The 20,997-nt window shown below is 36.8% G+C and overlaps 1 protein-coding gene across 5 annotated transcripts in view; it reads left to right on the top strand.

The window, feature by feature from the left end:
- The first annotated feature begins 1,508 nt into the window (after positions 1–1,508).
- LOC145675456 (uncharacterized) overlaps positions 1,509–20,997 on the top strand; it is a 33,557-nt gene continuing 14,068 nt past the window's right edge. For 2 of the 5 annotated variants that reach the window (XR_014129121.1, XM_081745882.1), the window contains exons 1-2: positions 1,509–1,563; positions 6,766–6,903. Coding sequence is in view for 1 of the 5 variants with exons in the window: in XM_081745882.1 (XP_081602008.1) it covers positions 1,522–1,563; positions 6,766–6,903 (180 nt within the window). In the remaining 4 variants the exon portion in view is untranslated. Of the gene's footprint in view, positions 1,564–6,765; positions 6,904–10,123; positions 10,322–20,050; positions 20,261–20,997 lie in introns of those variants that run through there. The other 3 variants (XM_081745881.1, XR_014129122.1, XM_081745880.1) reach the window with 3 other exon arrangements.

Genomic DNA, 20,997 nt, shown 5'->3' with positions numbered 1-20,997 from the left:
GTGCTGGAAAGAGACAATTTTCAGTTTTCACTTGATCGTCATGGAGCAAAATGGTAATAGATTGCTATCAATTTTGGCAACCAACATAATTTTTTATATTTTAATGTACGCACTATAGCCTATCTTTGGTTTCTGCAGGACTTTTACATTTTCTCCAATCATGAAATGCCCTGTTGGTCAGTCAGATAACAGAAGCCCTGAACTTCGTAATTGTCATGATATTATTTAGTTATCCTCACACTATTATCAGTGATTCTGCGTAGCAGTACCTCGTTTGGTTTCCACTGGGGACACTTAGTCGGAAAAGTAACCCAGTTTTTGTTTTCAGACCAGCCTTCCTGAGTGAGTTTTTTTCTGGATTTTCCTCCTTTACATCAGGAAAATGCCGGGTTGGTACCTAACATACAGGTCTCAGGCTGCTTTCTTCCTTCTCCATTCCTTTCTTGCTCCCTGATTTCCCGGCCAGTATGATCATTCTACAAATATTCATTTCTAAGATATTCCTCGTCATAGGCGACAAATCACAGAAAAAAATGGACACTTTCTGGCAAAAGTCGAGCAGAACCGGGACGTAAGCAGTCGTATTATTACTAAAAAAGCGTAGACATTCATCACTAAATAGTATTAAACCATTTGGAAAAATCTGGCTGCTAAAAGAAGCTTGAGTTTGGGGCACTCAAGATAAAGAAACATTCGATTTAACTGCTATCTAAGAATCTCTACTGACAAGTAACGAACTCTAACGAGCGATGAAAATTGAATAACACATGACAACAATGTGCGAAGAGGATCATGGTCGAAGCTAAAAGACGTCCATAATTGCTTTGAAACCCATATTGACGCCCAAGAAAGTTATGTTTTGTGTTTGGTGAGATTAGAAGGGTATCATGCATCACGTGGTGCTACTGCCGAGCAGGACAATATTTTCGGACCTGTGCTGTCGACGACTAGTGCGAATTCAGCTATCAATTCTAAACAAATGATCGGAATTGGTAATCAGAAAGGCGTGTCGTATACAATACTGACAACGTCAGACGGCATACATTTTTAACCACTTATCAGAATTTAAGTAACTTAGCTAGGAGAATTTAATGCATTTACCATATAGCCAAGCCAACTATCATTTGTGAAATTATCTGCAGAACTCCCTGAATTGTTTTACGTTAGTTCCAATGGAGGCTTGTCGAAAAGTTGTGTCACATTTTTCTAACAAGAAATCATTGCAACGGTATTATGGTGTTATCGAAAATATGACAGATCATCGAACAAAATGGTGGGTAAGAAGTTCCATAACATTCTTTTCAAATTACGGTAAATGTCTTCCCAATTTTGACCACCAATGGTTCAATACATTTTAGATGTGATATATTCCATCTATTCCAAATATTTCTACTATACCGTTGGCTATTTGGCAGACCAGAAAGACTCATCTAACAGATAGTATTACATTTTTAAAAAAAATAAATATTTTTATTTCTATCGTCACTAAGATTACAGTTTTTTTTAATTTTCAGAGGTCCAATGGCTGTTAGTGCAGTAACTATCTGCAGATTCATCGAATTGGTAAGTGTATATTATGCATCTTATTACGAGTATAATACAGTGTCGGATTGGCCAGGTTGAGGGCTTTTGACGCAGGTCCTTGAAACCATCTCTCTTTCTCTCTCTCCATATATATATACATAAAATATAAACTTAACACGTCAGTTACAAAGCGTGATAAGTGACAAAATCGTATTTTCTGTATTGAATAAATATGTAGTACAAAACAAATCGCAGAAAAGTTACAATAATACTAAGACAATCCAACGTAATCGGAGCCGTTACGGGCTAGAAGGGGTCTTTTTTCTAAGTACGAAGTTTTACTGGTTCACGAGGCCGTACTGAAATGAGCGAAGAGGGACCGAAACGACTTCTTTCGGAAAGACGAACTTAGGCTTTCGCAACCCTTTTGGTAGGAAGACTCAAGAAAGCATTTGCAACCGCGAAAATTCGACCAAGGCATCAGGTCCTGTGCCTCATGATCCCTGCGAGGCCCCTCAGGCCTCGGGCCCTTGGCTATCTCCAAGTAGTCAACGTGGCCAGTCCGGCACTGGTATAATATCTTATTTCTTGTTAGGGTTAACATTTATCAGTATTTCTGAGGACGTACTCACGAGTTGAGAGCAAAGATTCTGGTCCGCATACATTTTTCGAAATTTCAAAATTTGTCAGGATTTGCCCAGTGGCAGTGTGTTGTCTTCCTAATGTAGTCTATCGTACCGATAACAGCACTCAATAAAGGAATGTAGGAGTTAACTTGTCTAGGCATCACAGCCTCTCTCCTATGCCACAGTATCGCCTTTTGTATCGATTCTTCAGAGTCTATGCTCGTCAATAAAAGAACGTAGGAATTGGCTATTTTGGCATGGCAATCTCTCTCATAAGCCGTGGTACTGCGTTTTTCATCGATTCTTACGGATCTATGCTGCCAATGTTTATTATGTCTTATTTTATGAACATATAGTCATATTGAGATGGCTAAAGCTTGGCATATCATGATTCCATTTCTTATTATTGTGCTTACTATACGCACACCATACTGTTGTAGAGCCAGCGATAAAAGTATTCGAACTTCTGACAACTATAACTCCACTAAATAGCGATGATTCCATACCGGGACCGAGTATCTGGGGAAAACTTATATATCATTTGGAAGCTCTTGCCATGAGAAGTACGAAATCGTTTTCAAATCACGGGCAAACCCGCAGCCTGACCTTATAAGGGGCCAGTTTGTTGGTGTTTGTGACCCTATGTATGGCATATTCGACAGACGCAAAAATGAATCTTGCGATGCATCACGTATAAGCTTCTAAGCCCATCATGTTCCTTTTCGGCTCATTGCTAGAACGTGACTCGGGCAAGAGTTTGATAATATCACTTTGCATCCAGACGTACCCATTTGGTCAGCGTTACCAACGGATTGTAAATACAGTGTGGCAAATGGATTCTGTACCACTGGATGTATTTATGAACCGTGGCACAAACATCATTCGTCACTAGAGAAAATACACTGTGGACGTATTCTTCTTACAAGGACCCCAGTTTGTCAGTATTGCCATCCAAGTGTAAAAATGAGAAATTGCAAAACAGGTTCCGAACGATGAGAACTATGTAAGACACATGTCATTCCCAACATTGTTATGTTTACACTTGGTTTGCAACACTGGCAATCTAGAATGGTTGAGGGACGATCACACACAACGTCTTTTTGCTATAGTGTCGTGTGATGTTCCTGAAAAGCTGCAAAGTTCTCTACTTTAAGATTGATCTCTGTTGCCTGGTGTGTGTTATTCAATTAATGCCACACACCAAAGATATTATAACTCGTATTATTTCACTACATACTACTTATTAGAAGAAAAAAAACAAAACACTAATTATATACGAGTTAAAAAAAACAGTTAAATTCAAAATCTAAAATCTGGCACATTGAAGGAAATAAGTCTAAATCTTTGTCTGCATACATGCGTCATTCGAACATCTCTTTTCTTCTACAAAGGAAATCATCACACTGAGTATGGATTAAAATTGACAGTCCTTTGGGGATTCGAATCCCAATCTCCTGAGTGGAAATTCACTATGGTAACCACATTCTGCGTTAATCAGCTTCATGAGGTTGCACATAAATTTTCAGCTAAGTAAAATCCTTTCATGCATATCTCGACAAGCCACTGAGGTCGTATGAGGAGACGACAATTAGTTGAGGTACATAGTTTGCTTAATCAAAGATTATTATTAGGATATTGCTATTGTAATCATATTAATGATGTATAATTACTATCATTCCAACCTTATCATTATATAGATTCAAGTTGTTTTACGGCATTATTATGACGTGAAGGGAAATGTGAGCTTTGCGAAAAATATACTTATAGATTGCACGAATTGTAATTTCCAATTACTCGCAGCAAACTCAGTCGTGTCTGACTGTAAATAAAACCTATTATCTAACAGAAAATCAAATTACACAAAACAGATCTGAGATAAACGAAATGGTCCAGCAAGCTGAGTGAATAGTTTAACGTGTTCAAATCCTGTAGGGGTGATTTTTTGTTTTGTTTCTTATTATGTGCTTCTAACACGGAGACTGAGAACATATCTCTGAATTACCTTCATCAATTCTTTTCTTTTCAAATTGGATTAGAAAACAATGTTATGCCACTTGTAAAATGAAAACAAGATACGAAGTAAAACAATATTATACGACTTCTAGAGTGGAAACAGGGTATTGAATGTCTTTATTATTATATTATTATTATTATCCTCTTGAACGCGAGAAACTTTTGTTCGATTCGATTCGCGGCAGGAACTTATGTGCCTTGGACACCACGTTGAGTTGTGAGTTCACGTCTCATATAGAATCCGTGATGAAAAGGACAATAAATTTTTATTAATCAACTTTGAAACTCGTAACATAGAATCTTAAAAAAACACTTCATTCAGATTTTGGTATGCATTTTGAAGTGACAAAATCATAACGTTTGTAGAGATGAATGAATGAAGAAATATTTACGTTGTTTCTATTATAATTCCGTGCATAATGCCGATTTCTGCGGAATGAAAGTGTTTAACTCGAATTAAAACTGGAGTTCTGTTTCGTATTGTACATTTATAGTTCCCATTTATATAAAAATGATGTTGTAGAGAGGCATTGGAATACAATTAATTAATCACTCTAACATAGTAACAAAAATGGGATAGTGCGTCGTACAACATCAAGAGTAATGTCGAGTATACGTACGTTAGGATTGGATAATATCACACTGTCTAAAAGGTATTGAGAGGAGGTCAATATTGAGAAGACATTTACTGCCGAAACTACACATGCACCATTTTATTTGATATTCATTTGCCGTTAATCGGCAACACTATACTCCTATATAGCCTCCATTGTTTCTGGTAAAAAGAAATGTGACAGTAGTTTCGCTTCAAACTAACTTAACACCATTCATAGAAATCTGCGGGGACGAAAACAAATTATAGTCTGACAGTGCCAAGACTGTGCTATATGGTCAATGTATTAAAACCTCACTGCCAAGCTTTTGCAAATTCTGTAGAGTTGTTAAATATGTATGTCGTCTGTCTTGATCAACGTACTATACGACACGCTTTCTACTCATCAATTCTGACAGTTTCTTTTGAATTGCTAGTTGCACAAGTGGTAGTTATCCACGGTAGAGATCCGAATCTAACTGGTAGTAGCATCTCCTGTTGCACGACGTTATTCCAGTTTCACTAAACTCACAGCATAACCTAACTTGAGTCAGTGTGGGCTTTGTCACAGAACTTGGAGCTTCCGCTCATTTAGGCTACAATCTTCTTGCACATTGTTATAGTAGACTATTCACTTTACATCATTCGTGAGCATCCGCTTTATAAATGACTCGAGTTTATTAGGTTTCAGTAGAAATTCGACCGAGTAATTCTTCGTGAGTCAGATCATGTGAGATCCAAACCGTCGAGTATTTTATTTTATTTTTTTATTATTATTATTTTTTTATTTGTAGCGATTTATCTTCAAATGGTCTATCACTATTTGTTGATGAATATTTAGGTCAATGACGATGTTACGGCTCCTTACACACCAGTTCTACAAGACTTCTTCCAGAATACTTTTCACTTTCGCCGTTTCGTTCCAAACTGATCTTTTAGACTACTGTAGAATGAGATGAGACAGATACTACGTTTATCGACTCGAGACTAAATTAAAATTAAGAATACTCTTTGTAAATGCATACGATAAAAGACAGCTCGTGTAGTCTTGATTGCATCTCTAGCTGACAGCTGTATGAACGTTACTTTGCCGGTGAAAGATGAAAGTTTATGTTCATTTTAGATGAGGCACACGTTTATCTGACTGACTTCAATAAGTGCAGGTAATATATTACCACCCAAGGGGAGAGAAATATCTTGAACCATGATATCAGGAAATACTAAAAAGTTTCGTTATCACTGTAGGATTGAGTTATAATGGCAAGTTAATTATCCGCCTCCTAGTTAAAAGTGTCAAAATCAACGCGGTTTCAGACAACTGTCCTAATCCCGCTGATTGACATAGAATTCCAGCTTGCCGGTGCAGGTTCTCATAAACTATGATTGCATCAGAATAACAAGTCAAGACATATATCTGCTTACATCCGACAATTTTTGGCGGATATAAAGTGGCCAAAAGAAATGCATATCGTCCCGTACAAGGATATCTCTGCTAAGTCACTCGACGTCTTCCCAATAGATTACTGTGCCTTTGGATTGTTTAAAACGACCCTTGGACGCAAACAGTCATTGGAAAGCATAGCAGGAATGGACTAATTTCCGCATGACTATACTTTGTACCTGCTTGCCTGAATGGAAACTCCGCTGCGGAGCGATAATCCGAACTCACGTCCATCACACGTAATATCAGTGATGGTAGTGGCATAGCATTTCATAAAGTAAAACACGTTCATTTGTGTTATCATAGATTCAAAAGAACATTGTACGTGTTCTATTTAAGTCATAAAATATCTCAATATTTATGTTAAAGGCACAACTACTATCCAGCTTAGACAGACAGTTCCCAATTATAAACCAACAGTGTTGTTTGGCAACTCATGCGTAATCAGCATAACCTTAAATGTCTTTCGCATTCAAGTTCTCGATCCTCCTAAATAATTATTGTACTTTTCTTAATGCTCTGAAGCTGAAGAGCGTTAGAAATATTTCTGACATTTTTCTCTCTTTCAGGGACTTCTCATAGTATTGTCTGCTTTGTATTACTATGGTGATTACCAAGTTGTATGGGTGGCGCTAAGTGGAAGTACCTTGATGACCAGTGGTTTCATATTCGCCATTATTGTGAATCAGCAATTACCGAAAGGCGCGGTAAGAAGTACAATTACCATATTTCTAATACACATTGTTAATCTTCAAGATAAATAAATTCTTAATCTCGAGTACTCTTCGTAGATATATACCGTAATTAACGTACGCGTTTTGGCGTGGGAGACCTGAGTTAAATTCCCGGTGAAAGCTTATGTGCTTCGGATCCCACGTTAAGGTGAAGGTCGATGTTTCATATACTCTCATTGTTGAATAGGTTCGATTTTCATTGTGAGAGCAAAACAGTTATTCACAATCAATCATTTCCAATCATCATTCGTCTTTCTTAGCTAAAGGTAGTGTCGCCAACGAGATGCAATTTGAGAATGTCTCGTCTCGGAAGGGTGATATCAAAGCTCTTTCTCCGTCTCCGAAAACGTATTTGTTTTTATTTGAAAACTATTTCTCGTAAAGAAAATTCAATCTCGTCTCCTCTCGTGGGCAACGGTACTTAAAGGGCAAAACTGTGGGAAGTTACAAACTAAAATTCAATGTTATTTCCAGGCCCGAAGCCAGCCCCAAAATTTAGGGGGGGCCCGACCCAATCATATTATACTTCATCACCATATTGTAGTTCATTTGTAAGCCTACCGTGAAATTTTATGGGGGCCAGCCAAAGTTTAGGGGAGGCCCGGCCCCCCCTGCCCCCCCCCCCGTGGATACGGGCCTGGTTATTTCATTTCCCAATGCACTATATTCTTAGGTTAGCGGAACGAGATCTAAAATTTTGTCTCCAACTGTGGACCCAGCTACGCAAAAATAAAATAATCAAATATATATCTAGGACTATTTTGAGAATTCAATATATATATATATATATATATATATATATATATATATATATATATATATATATATATATATATATATATATATATATATATATATATATATATATATCGGGTATTTTAAAAATGGCGCCCACGGACTCAAGAGGACTATTCTACAAGTCAAAATAAAGCAAAAAATATATATAATTGTATACCTTTCGGGTCCTAGTTCAGAGACGCGAATTACACTATGTGACAACGTCGCAGGTATAGAACCACAGAGAAGAACTATCAATCTTTCAAATAATTATATCGATTTTTCCAGTTAAAGTCGATCTACGTTGACATTAGCACCATCTATTACCGTAAAAATCAATGTAACTGCTTGATGGAGTCATAGACCAATACTAATACTAATGATTCCAAGTTACTCTGCGACATTGCCAGATAGTGAAATTTTGATTCCCCCATAGCGGCAAATGGAGGCCGCGGAGGGTATACCATGATATATCATTTTCAGTTTATTTCGACCTGAAGAATAACGTAGTTGCGCGTCGGTGTCATTTTTAGAGCACATGAGCCAGGAACCGATAACATTACTGTATCCACCTTCACATGGGACTAAGTAAACCTTTGCCGTTGACTTGGTGTAAGTTTAAAACTTGCTCCAGTTGCTACGCGATTCTTTACAGGGTCTGAAGTAATGTTACAGTTTATGTAGTGCAGATAGTGTTACAAATGAGACGAGAAATAATGTTTTCTAGTCTTGTCTCACAAATGAGTAAAATTATCTCCTCATCTCGACTATTGGAATGCTTCCCTTGTCTCGTTTCGTTTTATAATTTATGTACCAAATTCATGCATTGATTTTTCTCTTAATTTCATGCAGTAGTTTATTATTGTGCTGCCAAAATGTCTTGAGCCATGGCAAAATTGCGAACTAAAGCTCACACCCTCACACACCCACGCGTTGAGCCAATAAGGGCTCAGCTGTTGCTAAGCGAGAGAAAGCGAGTGGAATTCCTTCAGTCGATAGCAGCGCTTGCAACGGAAGACTAGGGATCAAGTCAATGTGGCATATCTTTAGAATGCTTCCACGTCATTAGAGAAAAGCGAAGAACGTAATTTAAACCATATTTATTATTGAGGTACGTACATTGTGCAATGTCTTGTATATCTTTAAACGTTAATAGCCGCTCTATATTATATTCGTAAACCGCGTTGGATAAGTGGTAGAGCGTTCACCTCTGGTGCTTGGGGTCCCGGGGTTCGATCCCAGCTCCCACCACGTGAACTTTGTGGTGGACAAACACCGTGTGTGTGGGTTTCCTCGGAGTTGTCCCATTTCCTTCCACTTTCTTCATTCCACCATTTCATTCATCCCTCATCATCACCATCTCCTTTAGCCTAGCCGGTATAATCGTGGGATGTAAAACTTAAAGATTTCATTTCACGTATTATATTCGTATAATCATTTTATCAATTTATAGATTTTTTAATACTATAAATCAGAGTTTCCCAACCCTTTTGAACTTGCGGCACACTACAGGTGTAACTTGTATTCTTGCGGCACACTCATATAGATAGTATTATTATTATTATTATTATTATTATTATTATTATTATTATTATTATTATTATTTCTAAATATAAAATACAGTGGTATTTTTTCTCTGTGATTATTGATCTCACAGAGAAGAAAGCTCGATTACTGGTTTTCCCCCGTGATAAATCATTATGCATATTTTCCATTCTAATTTAAAACTTGTCAACAATTGCAATGAAATTTAAGACTCAGGTTTCTAAAAATACAATTCCTTTTTCGAAAACTGTATCCAACCCTTCACAAAGAAGGAAGATCACTAAATAATGAACGAACAAACAAATCTCTTACTTTTAAAACACAAATGTAGGTAATTTGTATGCACGTTTGCTTTGTCGAAAGTATTGAATGATATTTCAAAATTTCAAGTTACGAAATTGTCTGCAACAATAAAGAAGCAATAATGGTCATAACAATGATAACAAATACTTTTTTTCAACGTTAAAAATGTACAGAAAAGTAAGTCAGTATGAAACTTAAAATTGTAGATTCATAGTAGAGGTTCATAGTAATGTGAAATACAAACATACATTTTTCCCTGTCTCGCAATTTGATTGCTATAGAATTAATATTTTTTTTTCAATTTCCTCGCGGCATACCAGCGGCCCACTCGCAGCACACCAGTGTGCCGCGGCACATCGGTTGGGAAACGCTGCTATAAATCATGTAACACTATAAGTTTTGAGATCTAAGGATTGGATTAACTAATGTTGCCCATGGGACTTGAGAAATTTACGATCTTGTCTCGGCATTTGAAAAGGCACATCTCGTCTCGTCTCATGAGTAACTAAGTGAGACTAAGTTCAAGTTTACTATTATATATATGTGTATTTATTTATCTAGTTGGTGACTTATTTGTTCTTGGGTTTCCTCTTGTGTGGTGTGGCCGGAGCTTTGATTCTTGAACGAAGAGAGAAGATGATTATGTTTAAAGATACCAGAAACAAAATACTTGCCGCAGGAATTCTTGTTCTGTGTGCAAGTGCGCTCTTCATAGTAGATCTCTTTCTATATATAAAGTAATATCTGATACAGAACAAATATGGAGGTAAGTGTATCCTTTCATTCAGTAATCAGAAGATATTGGTAAGCTAAAGGAGAGAACGAAGGAACCAGAGCATAACAAACTCTATGGAAGTGTCCATCACCAAGAGCAAAATGCTGGCAAAGGGGACCATTTCTTCTCGGAGCACGCAAACGAAGCATTTCTCCAATACGGAAACTCCCTCAATGTGTTCTACGGGCAGAAACTTGTAGGCGTTATTATTATTATTATTATTATTATTATTATTATTATTATTATTATTATTATTATTATTATTATTCTGAATTAGACTAGATTCATCACGTCAGTTGTTACGTGTCTGTTACCAGAGTCTTTCAACAGATCTTTGCTCTTGCTAATCCTCGAAGCTGGTTCAGAGCATGTTCTGATTGTCTCATACATCTTACTTCTCATGGCTTCTGCTCTATAGCTTAAGAACCCAAAGGCTCAGTGTCCCAGAAAGCAAACTTATTGAATTTTATCCTGAGCTACCAAATGTACTCCATCTTGTTGTTACCTATCTTGGTGTTACCTAAGAACATGCTTTGTAGTACATATCTTACTTAATCTTGATCTGCAGAACAGGGTTTTTTCGCTAAGCTAGTGGGACGTTATGCATCCGCGCGTCTTGTACATGCAAACAGTGTGTGTCTCCCAAGTTCGTTTTTATTTTTTTGATACCTTGAGCTTATCATTCTGTAGTTGGTTGCCTATAGCCAGGTTTGTATTTACGCATTGGCTACAGAAACCCGGGTTCAGAGCGCCATCTTAAAGTGAATCGAGATTGCAGTTTGGTATCACTGACAAAAAGCTATCTACCGGAGAGAAATGTAACAAACAATGTCGGTACCACAGAGAAACCTAGTTGTGGTGTCACGGCGCTACTGGTGCTAAAAGAAGCTGAGGGTATTCCTTACTGAATGCCAGTGTAGCCCATGCCCTTAGTTCTGTACGCTCACCTCACCCAGTTGCTGGTCTTTCAATGTATGTGAATGTGGTCGTATTATACAGGGTGGTCCAAAAGTCTCGAAGGTGTAGTAACTGTGAATAGCTTTTTTTTTTATTTATCATTAGTTTCCATTGAAATTTCAGGAACGTAAAGACCAAGACTGGGATAGTGTTTACACTTATATGAGGAATATAATCTCAGGTAGGTATTCGAAATGATGGGCATCACAGATACGGCCCCTGAGTAGCACATGTTTCATGACAGGGGTCAACACTTTTGGACAGAAAGCCCGTATACCCGCTTGATTATTTTCTCTGAGGCTATCTGAAAGAGAAAATGTATGTGAACAAAACACAAACAATGCAGCAGCTCAAGGACATATTTGTGCAGAAATGTAGCACTCGGACCAGAAGTGTTGACCCCTGTCATGAATCATGTGCTATACAGGGACCGTATCTGTGAGGCCCATAATGGCAGGCACCTACCTGAGATTATATTCTACACATAAGTATAAACAGTCTCCCATCTTTGGTCTTTAAGTCCTTGAAATATCAATGGAAACTAATGATAAATTAAAAAGTTTTTTCAGTTATAACTTCTTCGTGATTTTTGACCCACTCTTTATTTGCAATTGGTGTTCTATGATAGTTTGACTATTGATAATTAATATTTAAGCAGACTTATGATTATTATTATTATTATTATTATTATTATTATTATATGCTAAATACCAACGAATAAGGCTGGTACACAAAATTTTTATGGGCCTAGGAAGATAAAATACCTGAATATGGGTCTGCATGTTGATATTGCGGAGTCGCTAAACTCATTATAGGGTAGTCTTTTCCTCGTCTCTTAATTTGGCCTAGAGTGCCTCTCAAAATACTGTTCCTTCATTCCTTCTTTGAAATAATTTATACTATATATTCTATACTATTATAAATGGCCAAAGAAACTCACTCATCAACATGCAGCCAAAGGACTATAGTTAGAAGCATGAAAATTGAACAGAATAAATCTTTATTATGGATGCAAAGGATAAGAAAACAAGTTTTAGAATACGTATTCTAAGATTGTAACAGGCTGCCCTTTACTTCTACAAAAAATATAAAGTACTAGTAGGATAACCGTTTTTCGCACGGGGAGAATATGTTTCAGTTTGAACACAAAGGGCTAAATTTGCAGTTAAACGTATCGGAAGTTTCACTGTTCATCTCAGTGACCCCGAAAACTTTGGATTCGTTACTAATATCAGTCATTTTCGATCATTTTTGAATATCTCACACTCCCCCTATGTTGCAGCGTCAAAGTAAAATGATAAAAAAAAACATTTCAGACCCGAATGTTGAAAATTTGATCAAGATCGTTCGTGTGGTTTAAGAGTAATTAAGTCACAAATGTAGTCACTTTCATATATATTTTTTCCCTTCAATTCTGAGGGAATTCGAGGAAAATGGAAAATTTTTCTGAAAGAAATTTCTTTTTCAAAAGTTTAGGTCTCTCTGGACCTGTCCTATGTTAACGTACAGGTCTCAAATTCGCTTTAAATATCTTAAGTGGTGTACGAAATACGTGTGCAAAATATCTATCTGATATCTTTTGATGGTCATGCTGACGACATATTATGTGTTCTTGGGTTCCATAAAACCTTTTAGACAGCATTTCCTAGCCTTTTGCGTTGTACTCTTGAAGACCAAACAGATAACGTCATGACCCCCACCAACTTGACGAGCTTTTTCTCAAAACACCTGTGACCCACAATGCATGTACGACTAAAGAATAAAAAAAATATATCAGTAATATATGTTAAATAAACGTTTTAAAACAATTCACATGTATACACCACATAGGTACAGCATAAATCCTGAGCTGGTTAAATAGAATGACAAGTGTCAGTATTCATATCAGCGTCCTCGAAAATTGAGTTCGACAGTAATATCGGTAGTTTACGAATCTCTAATGTCATTCAATTCCGCCCTAAGAATACTAGAGGTGTTTTACCCCACTATTAGATAAACTTCCAATTAAACGGGATCGTAAGTGTTACTATTCATTTGGCCCAACTCTTAAATTTCGGTATGGTCTAATTAAATAGGATTGTGTACGAAGCGAAGGTCCGAGGAGATTTTGCTCTGTTTTGTCTATTTGAACAGGGAGAGAAGCTTCTCAAAGTTAATTCGATAACATAATGTAATACATTCTTTTCCATAACAGGGGACATACATAGAGGACGATAAATGTAATATTTTTTTTCTAATCTCTTCTAATTTCTTTTGACATGGTATTCTATTTGCAAATTTAGAGTTTCACTACCTTGAGTATCCCACTTTTAAATTTTATAGTAGCACATAAAGGAAATGACTATATATACACACAAGCTGAAATGCCTGTTCTTCGCAAGGAGAGAATAGGCGTCTGGAAGACATTTAAATCGCCTTTCTCTTTATCAGGGGGTAAAAATGAGGCGGAACGCAGTGGCACGTCTTCCCCCATTTCCAGAAAATATGTGTGGCGTCCCTCCACTTCCTAAGAATTTACAATGAGCAAAGATAGGCACGGGGGACGCTGTGACATCAAACATCCTCTACCTTTTCTGATCCACTTTTACCCCTGCCCCTTAGGATAAGCATTTCAATGAAATTGTTAGGAAAATAATCCACAAGATACTATATTTTGGCATAAACTTTGAAATACTGTACTCCGTAAAATACGAACTTATAATCAAATTGACATAATTAAAAAGAAACACGTTCAGGTAGGTAATACCGTGTTTCAAAAGTTATCTCAAACGGATTAATCGTTTCCTCGACCCTAAAAATCTATGAATGAGACACTATTCTTGATTATTTTGGATATTTTTCAACCCTCCTCACCTACTCTGCTACTTGGGGATGGACATAGACTTAAACAGCGTTGGGAGTGTCAGTATTTATCTCAGCCAGTCCTAAAACTGTCAATTTGACACTAATAGTCGTTTTCGATTATTTTTGCGTTACCCTTCCCACACCCATTTTCGGGTACTATAGATGTCTTAACCCACTAGGGGGTGTATTTGGACTTAACGGCGTCGAGAGTGTTAGTATTCATATTAGTAACCACGAAAATCATGGATCCGATATTAATATCTGTCGTTTTTAATTACAGTAGAGCGTCGATTATCCGAAGTAATTGGGGGACATGGGTGTTCGGAAAACTGGTTTGTTCGGATAATCGAACTGTACATGTTTATTTGCCAAAAAGAAGTACTGTACAGTAAATTTATTCATAAAAACAGGCATCTCTTTAAGTACCCGGTACGTATTACCTTTACAGGTTCTCCTATTCTCACACACAGACACACGCTATGGGGTATTACCCCCACTGGAGACTAAACATAGAGTTAAATGCCATCGACAATTATCTTAGCAATACCAAAAACTATGGATTCCCCACTAATAACGATAGTTTTTTTTAACATTTCTGGAAATCACCTCCTCCGACTCATACCCTAGGTGCACTAGGGGTCTTCTTCCCATAGTGATATTTTCTAGATTGTAAATAATACGTGTATCAACTTGATTGAGTTGTTCCAGCCGTTTCAGAGTTACACTGGAACACACACACACACACACACACACACACATATATATATATATATATATATATATATATATATATATATATATATATATATATATATATATATATATATATATAATATGAACCTTTAAAATTCATTTTTTTCATGATTTCGGCAGCCTATAACACATAAACGATAGGGATTTCGCCGTATGTTTATTGGAACTTTTTTTGTTTGTTTTATTACCAGGAATCACTCCTCTGCTTTTGTACAACGAATTTAGCGCCGTACTGTATATATACATAGATACATACACACACACACACACACACACACACACACACACGCATATATACATATATATATATATATATATATATATATATATATATATATATATATATATATATATATATAGATAGATAGATAGATAGATAGATAGATATAGATATATATATATATATATATATATATATATATATATAAGAAGATATGGACCCTTTACATATTGTGCTGTCCAATTTAGGTTAACATAGGTTTTTAAATTTTACGGAAGAAACGTGTTATATTTCATAATACCAATGTATAAAGGTAACTTGGGGGAATAACGCCACCTTAAGGTTCTTTGATTTTTCACACTAATATGTGAACATTTAGAAAAGTGGAAAAGGCTTTCAGCAATAGAATAGTCTTTGCACCATTCAAGAAAAAAATATCGTCTCACCCTTTGCAATAATAAACTGTGAGGAAGCCATTTTGTGCAAAAAGACATTTTGGCGTTATTACCCACGTGTGTGGGTAATAACGCCAATAGTACCGGGGTAATAACGCCATAGAATTAATTTCTTACAACCTAAAGTACAACACGATATTAATTACTTGGCATACACATGAACATTATTTACTCTAAGATTAATTATAATAGATACTCAACTTGAAGGGAAATATTAAATAAAACGTAAAATGATTGAAAAATACAAAAAAACACTTACTTGTGTTTTCATATAATGATTTACAAAGTGATACCTGGTTCTTTATTGTTTATAACAGTTCATACTTTCTTTAATAAGTTAAGTTCAAACTTGAATGTTAAATAAATGAGGTGTGAATGAAATCGAGAAAACAAAAGAAACACAATAAACTAAATAAACATTGTAAATGAACATATAAGAAACTTTTAAAAAGGCCAAAATTGAATGAATTCATTCAAATTTTTCTAACAAGGAGAGACTGCCAACCGTGAAAGCTGGATTTAGTTCAAACTTTGTGAAATGGGTATTTTTGGTTTCACTAAGAATGGTGATGATAGTTGTGCAGTGCTACTTTGTTATAGACGACTATCATCACCGTTCTTAGAGACATCGAAATACCTATTTCGCAAAGTTTGAACTAAATTCAGCTCTCACGGTTGGGATCCTTTCCTTGTAGTGTAACGAAGGTTGCAAATAATGTAATGCAAATATTACGTTAGATAGGGTCTAATAATATAAGTTATTACACGTAAAAGTCATAAAGGTAGGTAAGTTATGAGTTTTTGCTTTCAAACTAGCATACACTTTGGACACACAAATTTTTCTTTGTCATATCTGGTTAAGCCTACACATTCTTCGTGTACATATGTTGTACAAATAACACACATTCGCATGTCTATTATTCGATCTTCATCGCAAATTCGGCAATACCACGATTCGTCTTCCTGTCGCTTCTGCTTCTTTGTTACAGTCGATTTCTTCATTACTGCTTGCTTCGATAAGTTTCCCTTGGTCGTTGATGGCATATCATCCAAACTTTTTGAGGTCTGCATTTGTTTTCCTTTCGTATCTTTCCCAAGTTCTTTTGTAGGCTGAAAAAGGTTTCTTCGCACCACTGTGGCAACGCTGTTTATGGCTTTTGCTGGTCGTTTACGGAGTGTTGATGTTTTAGGAGTTGGAAGTAAATCATGGAATGAAGTTGATGTTTCATCTTCATTTGCATCTTCTGGTTCCGCAGCTTCAAGATTTTCTTGTGCTGTAATCGGTCCTACCGTTGACGTGGAATGTCTTGAACCAGTAGCATCATTATCACTAGCAGCAGCATCATGCGGTAAATCAGAGCATTTGGATGAATCTGTCACGAGGCTAGGAGCAAATGCGTGGTCAGGAATAATATCTGGATGAAAGGGAAAAATACACGTTGCACGAAACCCGGATTTTAAGTTTGAGGGTGTGGCAGCTTTGTCCCAAGCTCTACTGAAGATTGGTCCAAAACGTTGTTTGGTTATTCCACTTCCTGTATTTTGTTTGAGGAACATACGGACTTCCTGGTCCCAGTAAGTTTCGAATGGACCAAACACAGATTTGTCCATGGGTTGCAATTCGTGTGTTGTTTGACTTGGTAAACAAAATAGCGTTATTCCATACCTCTCTGCAGCGTCTACAATCGAAACATCTAAATGACTTTTGGCACCATCAAAGATCATAAGACAGTTCTCGGCTGTTTTGTACCGAGAGAAATGGGCAAGCCATTCGATGAACATTTCACACGTCATACTGCCTTTCGGCGTCATACCTACTGCACTCCCGGCAGGTAAGTTATCCACTCATTCAGGCTTCATACGAACACCTCTGAATAAAATCATTGGAGGAATCATTTGTCCAATCGCATTACCACAAGCAACAATGGATACACTTTCACCATGTTCTTGCCCTACGATATGAACATTTTTTGATCCTTTTTTTGCATATACGTATCGTTCAAATTGTAAATTTAGACGACACCCCTTTTCGTCCATATTGTAAATAAGCTCAGGTTTATTCATTACATTCAATTCCGTCATAACCTTCTCAAGCTTATTAAAATAATCTCCTACAACAACCCGATTCAGCTTCGCAGCTCTACCTGGATTCAGTTTCTGGCTTTTGCGTTTTGCAATTTCTGGATGCCGAGATAAGAACATATGCAACCAATCATATCCAGCACTTTCTTTTTCGCGACTGAATCGATGCGCCACTTTATTTTGCTCACAAAACTTGTACACAGAACTTCTAATCACTTTTGAAGTTAGAGGATACCCTATATCACACAACTTGATAATTCTTTCACACAAGGCGGCCTCCTGTTCTGAAGACAGAGTAGGCTTTGTTCCTAATTTGGTTGCTGTTGTGCCTTTCACAATATGATCTCTAAGTGTTCGTCTTGGTATTTTGTAAAGTCTTGCTGCTGCTGTGACAGACAATTGGTTTTCCTTCACTGATGTCAAGGCAGCTTCGAGTACCTCTTTGGGCCAAGCTGTACGCAGATTGCGTTTCTTGTATTTCCGTGGCATCTACAACATAAGACAGACGCAACACTAAGTATCACTATTCAGAATTTCGAATAATAATAAACAAACGTGGCGTTGTTACCCCGATTTGGAAAAGGCGTTATTACCCCAACCATTCATGTTTCTCATTCGGAATGTGAATCACACATTGCATGAGAGGAAGATAATTAGTCGCCATTGTATTTACAAACTATAAGCTATGAACTATAAAAAATACAAAATATACACTTTTAACTCGCACAATAAATGTCAGGACACTAACAACTTACCTTTCCAATTTTACAACAGACGTTGCCAACCTTCTCCTAACACACTCTTTCCACACTCACGCTCGACACAATGGAGCCTATAAACAGCAAACCCACCATGTGGTTTCAGCAGTAACGACACATGTACTGCATATGCCACCTAGCTGATTGCTTGTAAACTGTGTGAGATACGGGCACATGGCGTTATTACCTCGTCAGGCGTTATTCCTCCAAAACACCTAAGTACCCGAAATATCTAAATTTGGATCTTACCTCTCACATGTGTAACAAGGTAGAAGTACGAAATGCAAAATGTCCTCTTTCCCAAGTCACACTCCATAAGGATCCAATGATGAAACAAAATGCTATGAGCACGCAGTATACGAAGTGATGATAGAAGTGTCACATATCTGTGTTTCAGTAGTTTTTTTTTTTTTTTTTTTTTTAGTATCCTCGTATATGCACATACCCACCATCGCTGATGCACCTGTTTACTACGGAAACGCCTGTCCTGATTCGATTAGAAAGAAGTCTTGCTTTTTTAATAGTCACCTAGTACGAGTTGATAAGTGTTTATAGCCATGTCAGCTATTCTAAATTGAATCTGAAGTTTATGTTCTTTTGGCATACGTATCGAAATAATTGTTGAAAAATTATAATTCTTTCACTAATTTCCTTCTTATTTTTTCCTGAAAGATTTCTGCTGGACGACATGAAAATATCTCACTTAGCAGAGATAAAATTCAAGGGAGATTGGAAGCAATTGTTGTTGAAAATTACAATTATTTTACGATTTGCGTATAAATACGGCGTCTGTATATGTGCATAAAAACTACAGTGCAGAAAACACAAACCAGCCGGTGATAGGTGACCACTACAAAGCACGAGTGCTATCTAAACGAGCCATGGCAGAGCGAAGTAAGGGGTCCGAACGTTAGCGAGGAGGTGCGTTCGAAGGAAGCAGGTGCATTAGCGGAGGTGAGTTCACGCATAAGCGAGGGAAGTGTAAACAAATTGGGATATGAGTTTCAATGCACTTGTCACGGTTTCACACTAGCAGCGCTCCGCTTGTAGATATAAAATACAACTTCTCTACACCGTGCAGAAATAACCGCTAGTGGAAATAGTGTCTAATACAGTCATCTTTCATATGCATTCACTCCGTCGTAAATTACTTGTAATGATTTTACATTGGTAACCATACACTTGTAAACCTAAAATACAGGTGTATTACTTTGTATTAAATTATATCGCTTTCAGAAATTTGTTCTTTATAAATATGTCTTTTCATGCAAATTATTAAATTGTACCTGTAAATCTTCCAAAATGTGGTGATCCAAAAGTAAACGAGCACGAATTTGCACCCAGTAATGCAACTCTTTCTTTATGAAACACTTAGTAACACTGATCACCCTGATGCACCACTTCCTATATAACTAGTAGAAATTTATTTTTTCCCACAATGCAACGCAAGTGATACCGGTGACACTACTGGCTAGAGTTGGAACTAATTGCATCGTCTGCTACTAATTATATCATTGGCTAATTCTATCAGTCTCACGCGCTCTGGATGATTTGGTTCGTTCTTGCTTTTAGTAGTTTGTGGTACCTAACTTCCTTGAGTGGTGGCGCCACAATCTCCACAAGTTCAGTGGAAAGAGCAGCTGAAACCTCTTATACTATATAATTACTCTATCCTTTTGGGCGAATAGTGTTCGAATACAAAACAAGAACTAGTCTTATTCAGTTTTGAGAAACAAAAAAGAAAAGAAACGATGCAGCTGATACGAAACAGTTTTCACTGCATAAAGAGAAATATTTGCAATTATTGCGATATTAAGTTTATAGCTTCAAACAATTACGAAGTTGAATGAAAGGAAGTGTGGTAAGTGAGTCTTTTACAGATTATACATCTTATTATCTCGCAAAGCAAAATAATTAAAATATCTATTAAGATTTAATTACTTTCTAAGTAAAAATAGTCAACTTCTAGCGGTCTAATCAACATTCCTCTAAATCTATGGGTATTTGTATATAAAAGATGGAATTACAAAGGTACTAAAAGCAGACATAAATCAAAAATAAATAGACACGTAATAATGAATTCGGCATTACTGTTGTATCGCCGGACCAATTTGTAAACCGACAAAAGTACCAAAATATACTGCATTCGGTTATATTTGTTTGAATTACATAAAGTTACGTTACATTACGTTATTAGGCGTGCAGTTTTACTATACGGATCCATAGTAGTAGTAGGAACGGGTTACAAACCCCGCAGGGGTTGGTTGGGTTCTGTCCTCCACATGAAATAGGCAAATTAAAGACTTGCCAAATTTTTTTCGGCATATATTCCGAAGTTGGGCGTCCGCTTTCGTCAAGATTTTTCACTGTTATCTCCTTTCCACACTTTCTGCAATTTGTTATTAGGTTCATTAATCCGTGCTCTTCACAAATTTTAAAAGATTTTGCTCGTTATCAATATATTCCTTCACAAATGTTAAAACTGCTAGTTCATTGCCCTTGTACATTCGCCATATTGGCAACATAAATGCTCGTTTCTTTCCCACAATGCAACTGTTTGGTTACCTTGCGCCAAGTAGTTCCCTCCGCTCGGCATAT

This window comes from Thermobia domestica, chromosome 18 (assembly GCF_964235325.1).
Source record: "Thermobia domestica chromosome 18, izTheDome1.hap1.1, whole genome shotgun sequence".
Classification (NCBI taxonomy): domain Eukaryota; kingdom Metazoa; phylum Arthropoda; class Insecta; order Zygentoma; family Lepismatidae; genus Thermobia; species Thermobia domestica.
Note: the sequence above shows the minus strand (reverse complement) of the source record. Positions and strands in the feature narration are given on the sequence as shown.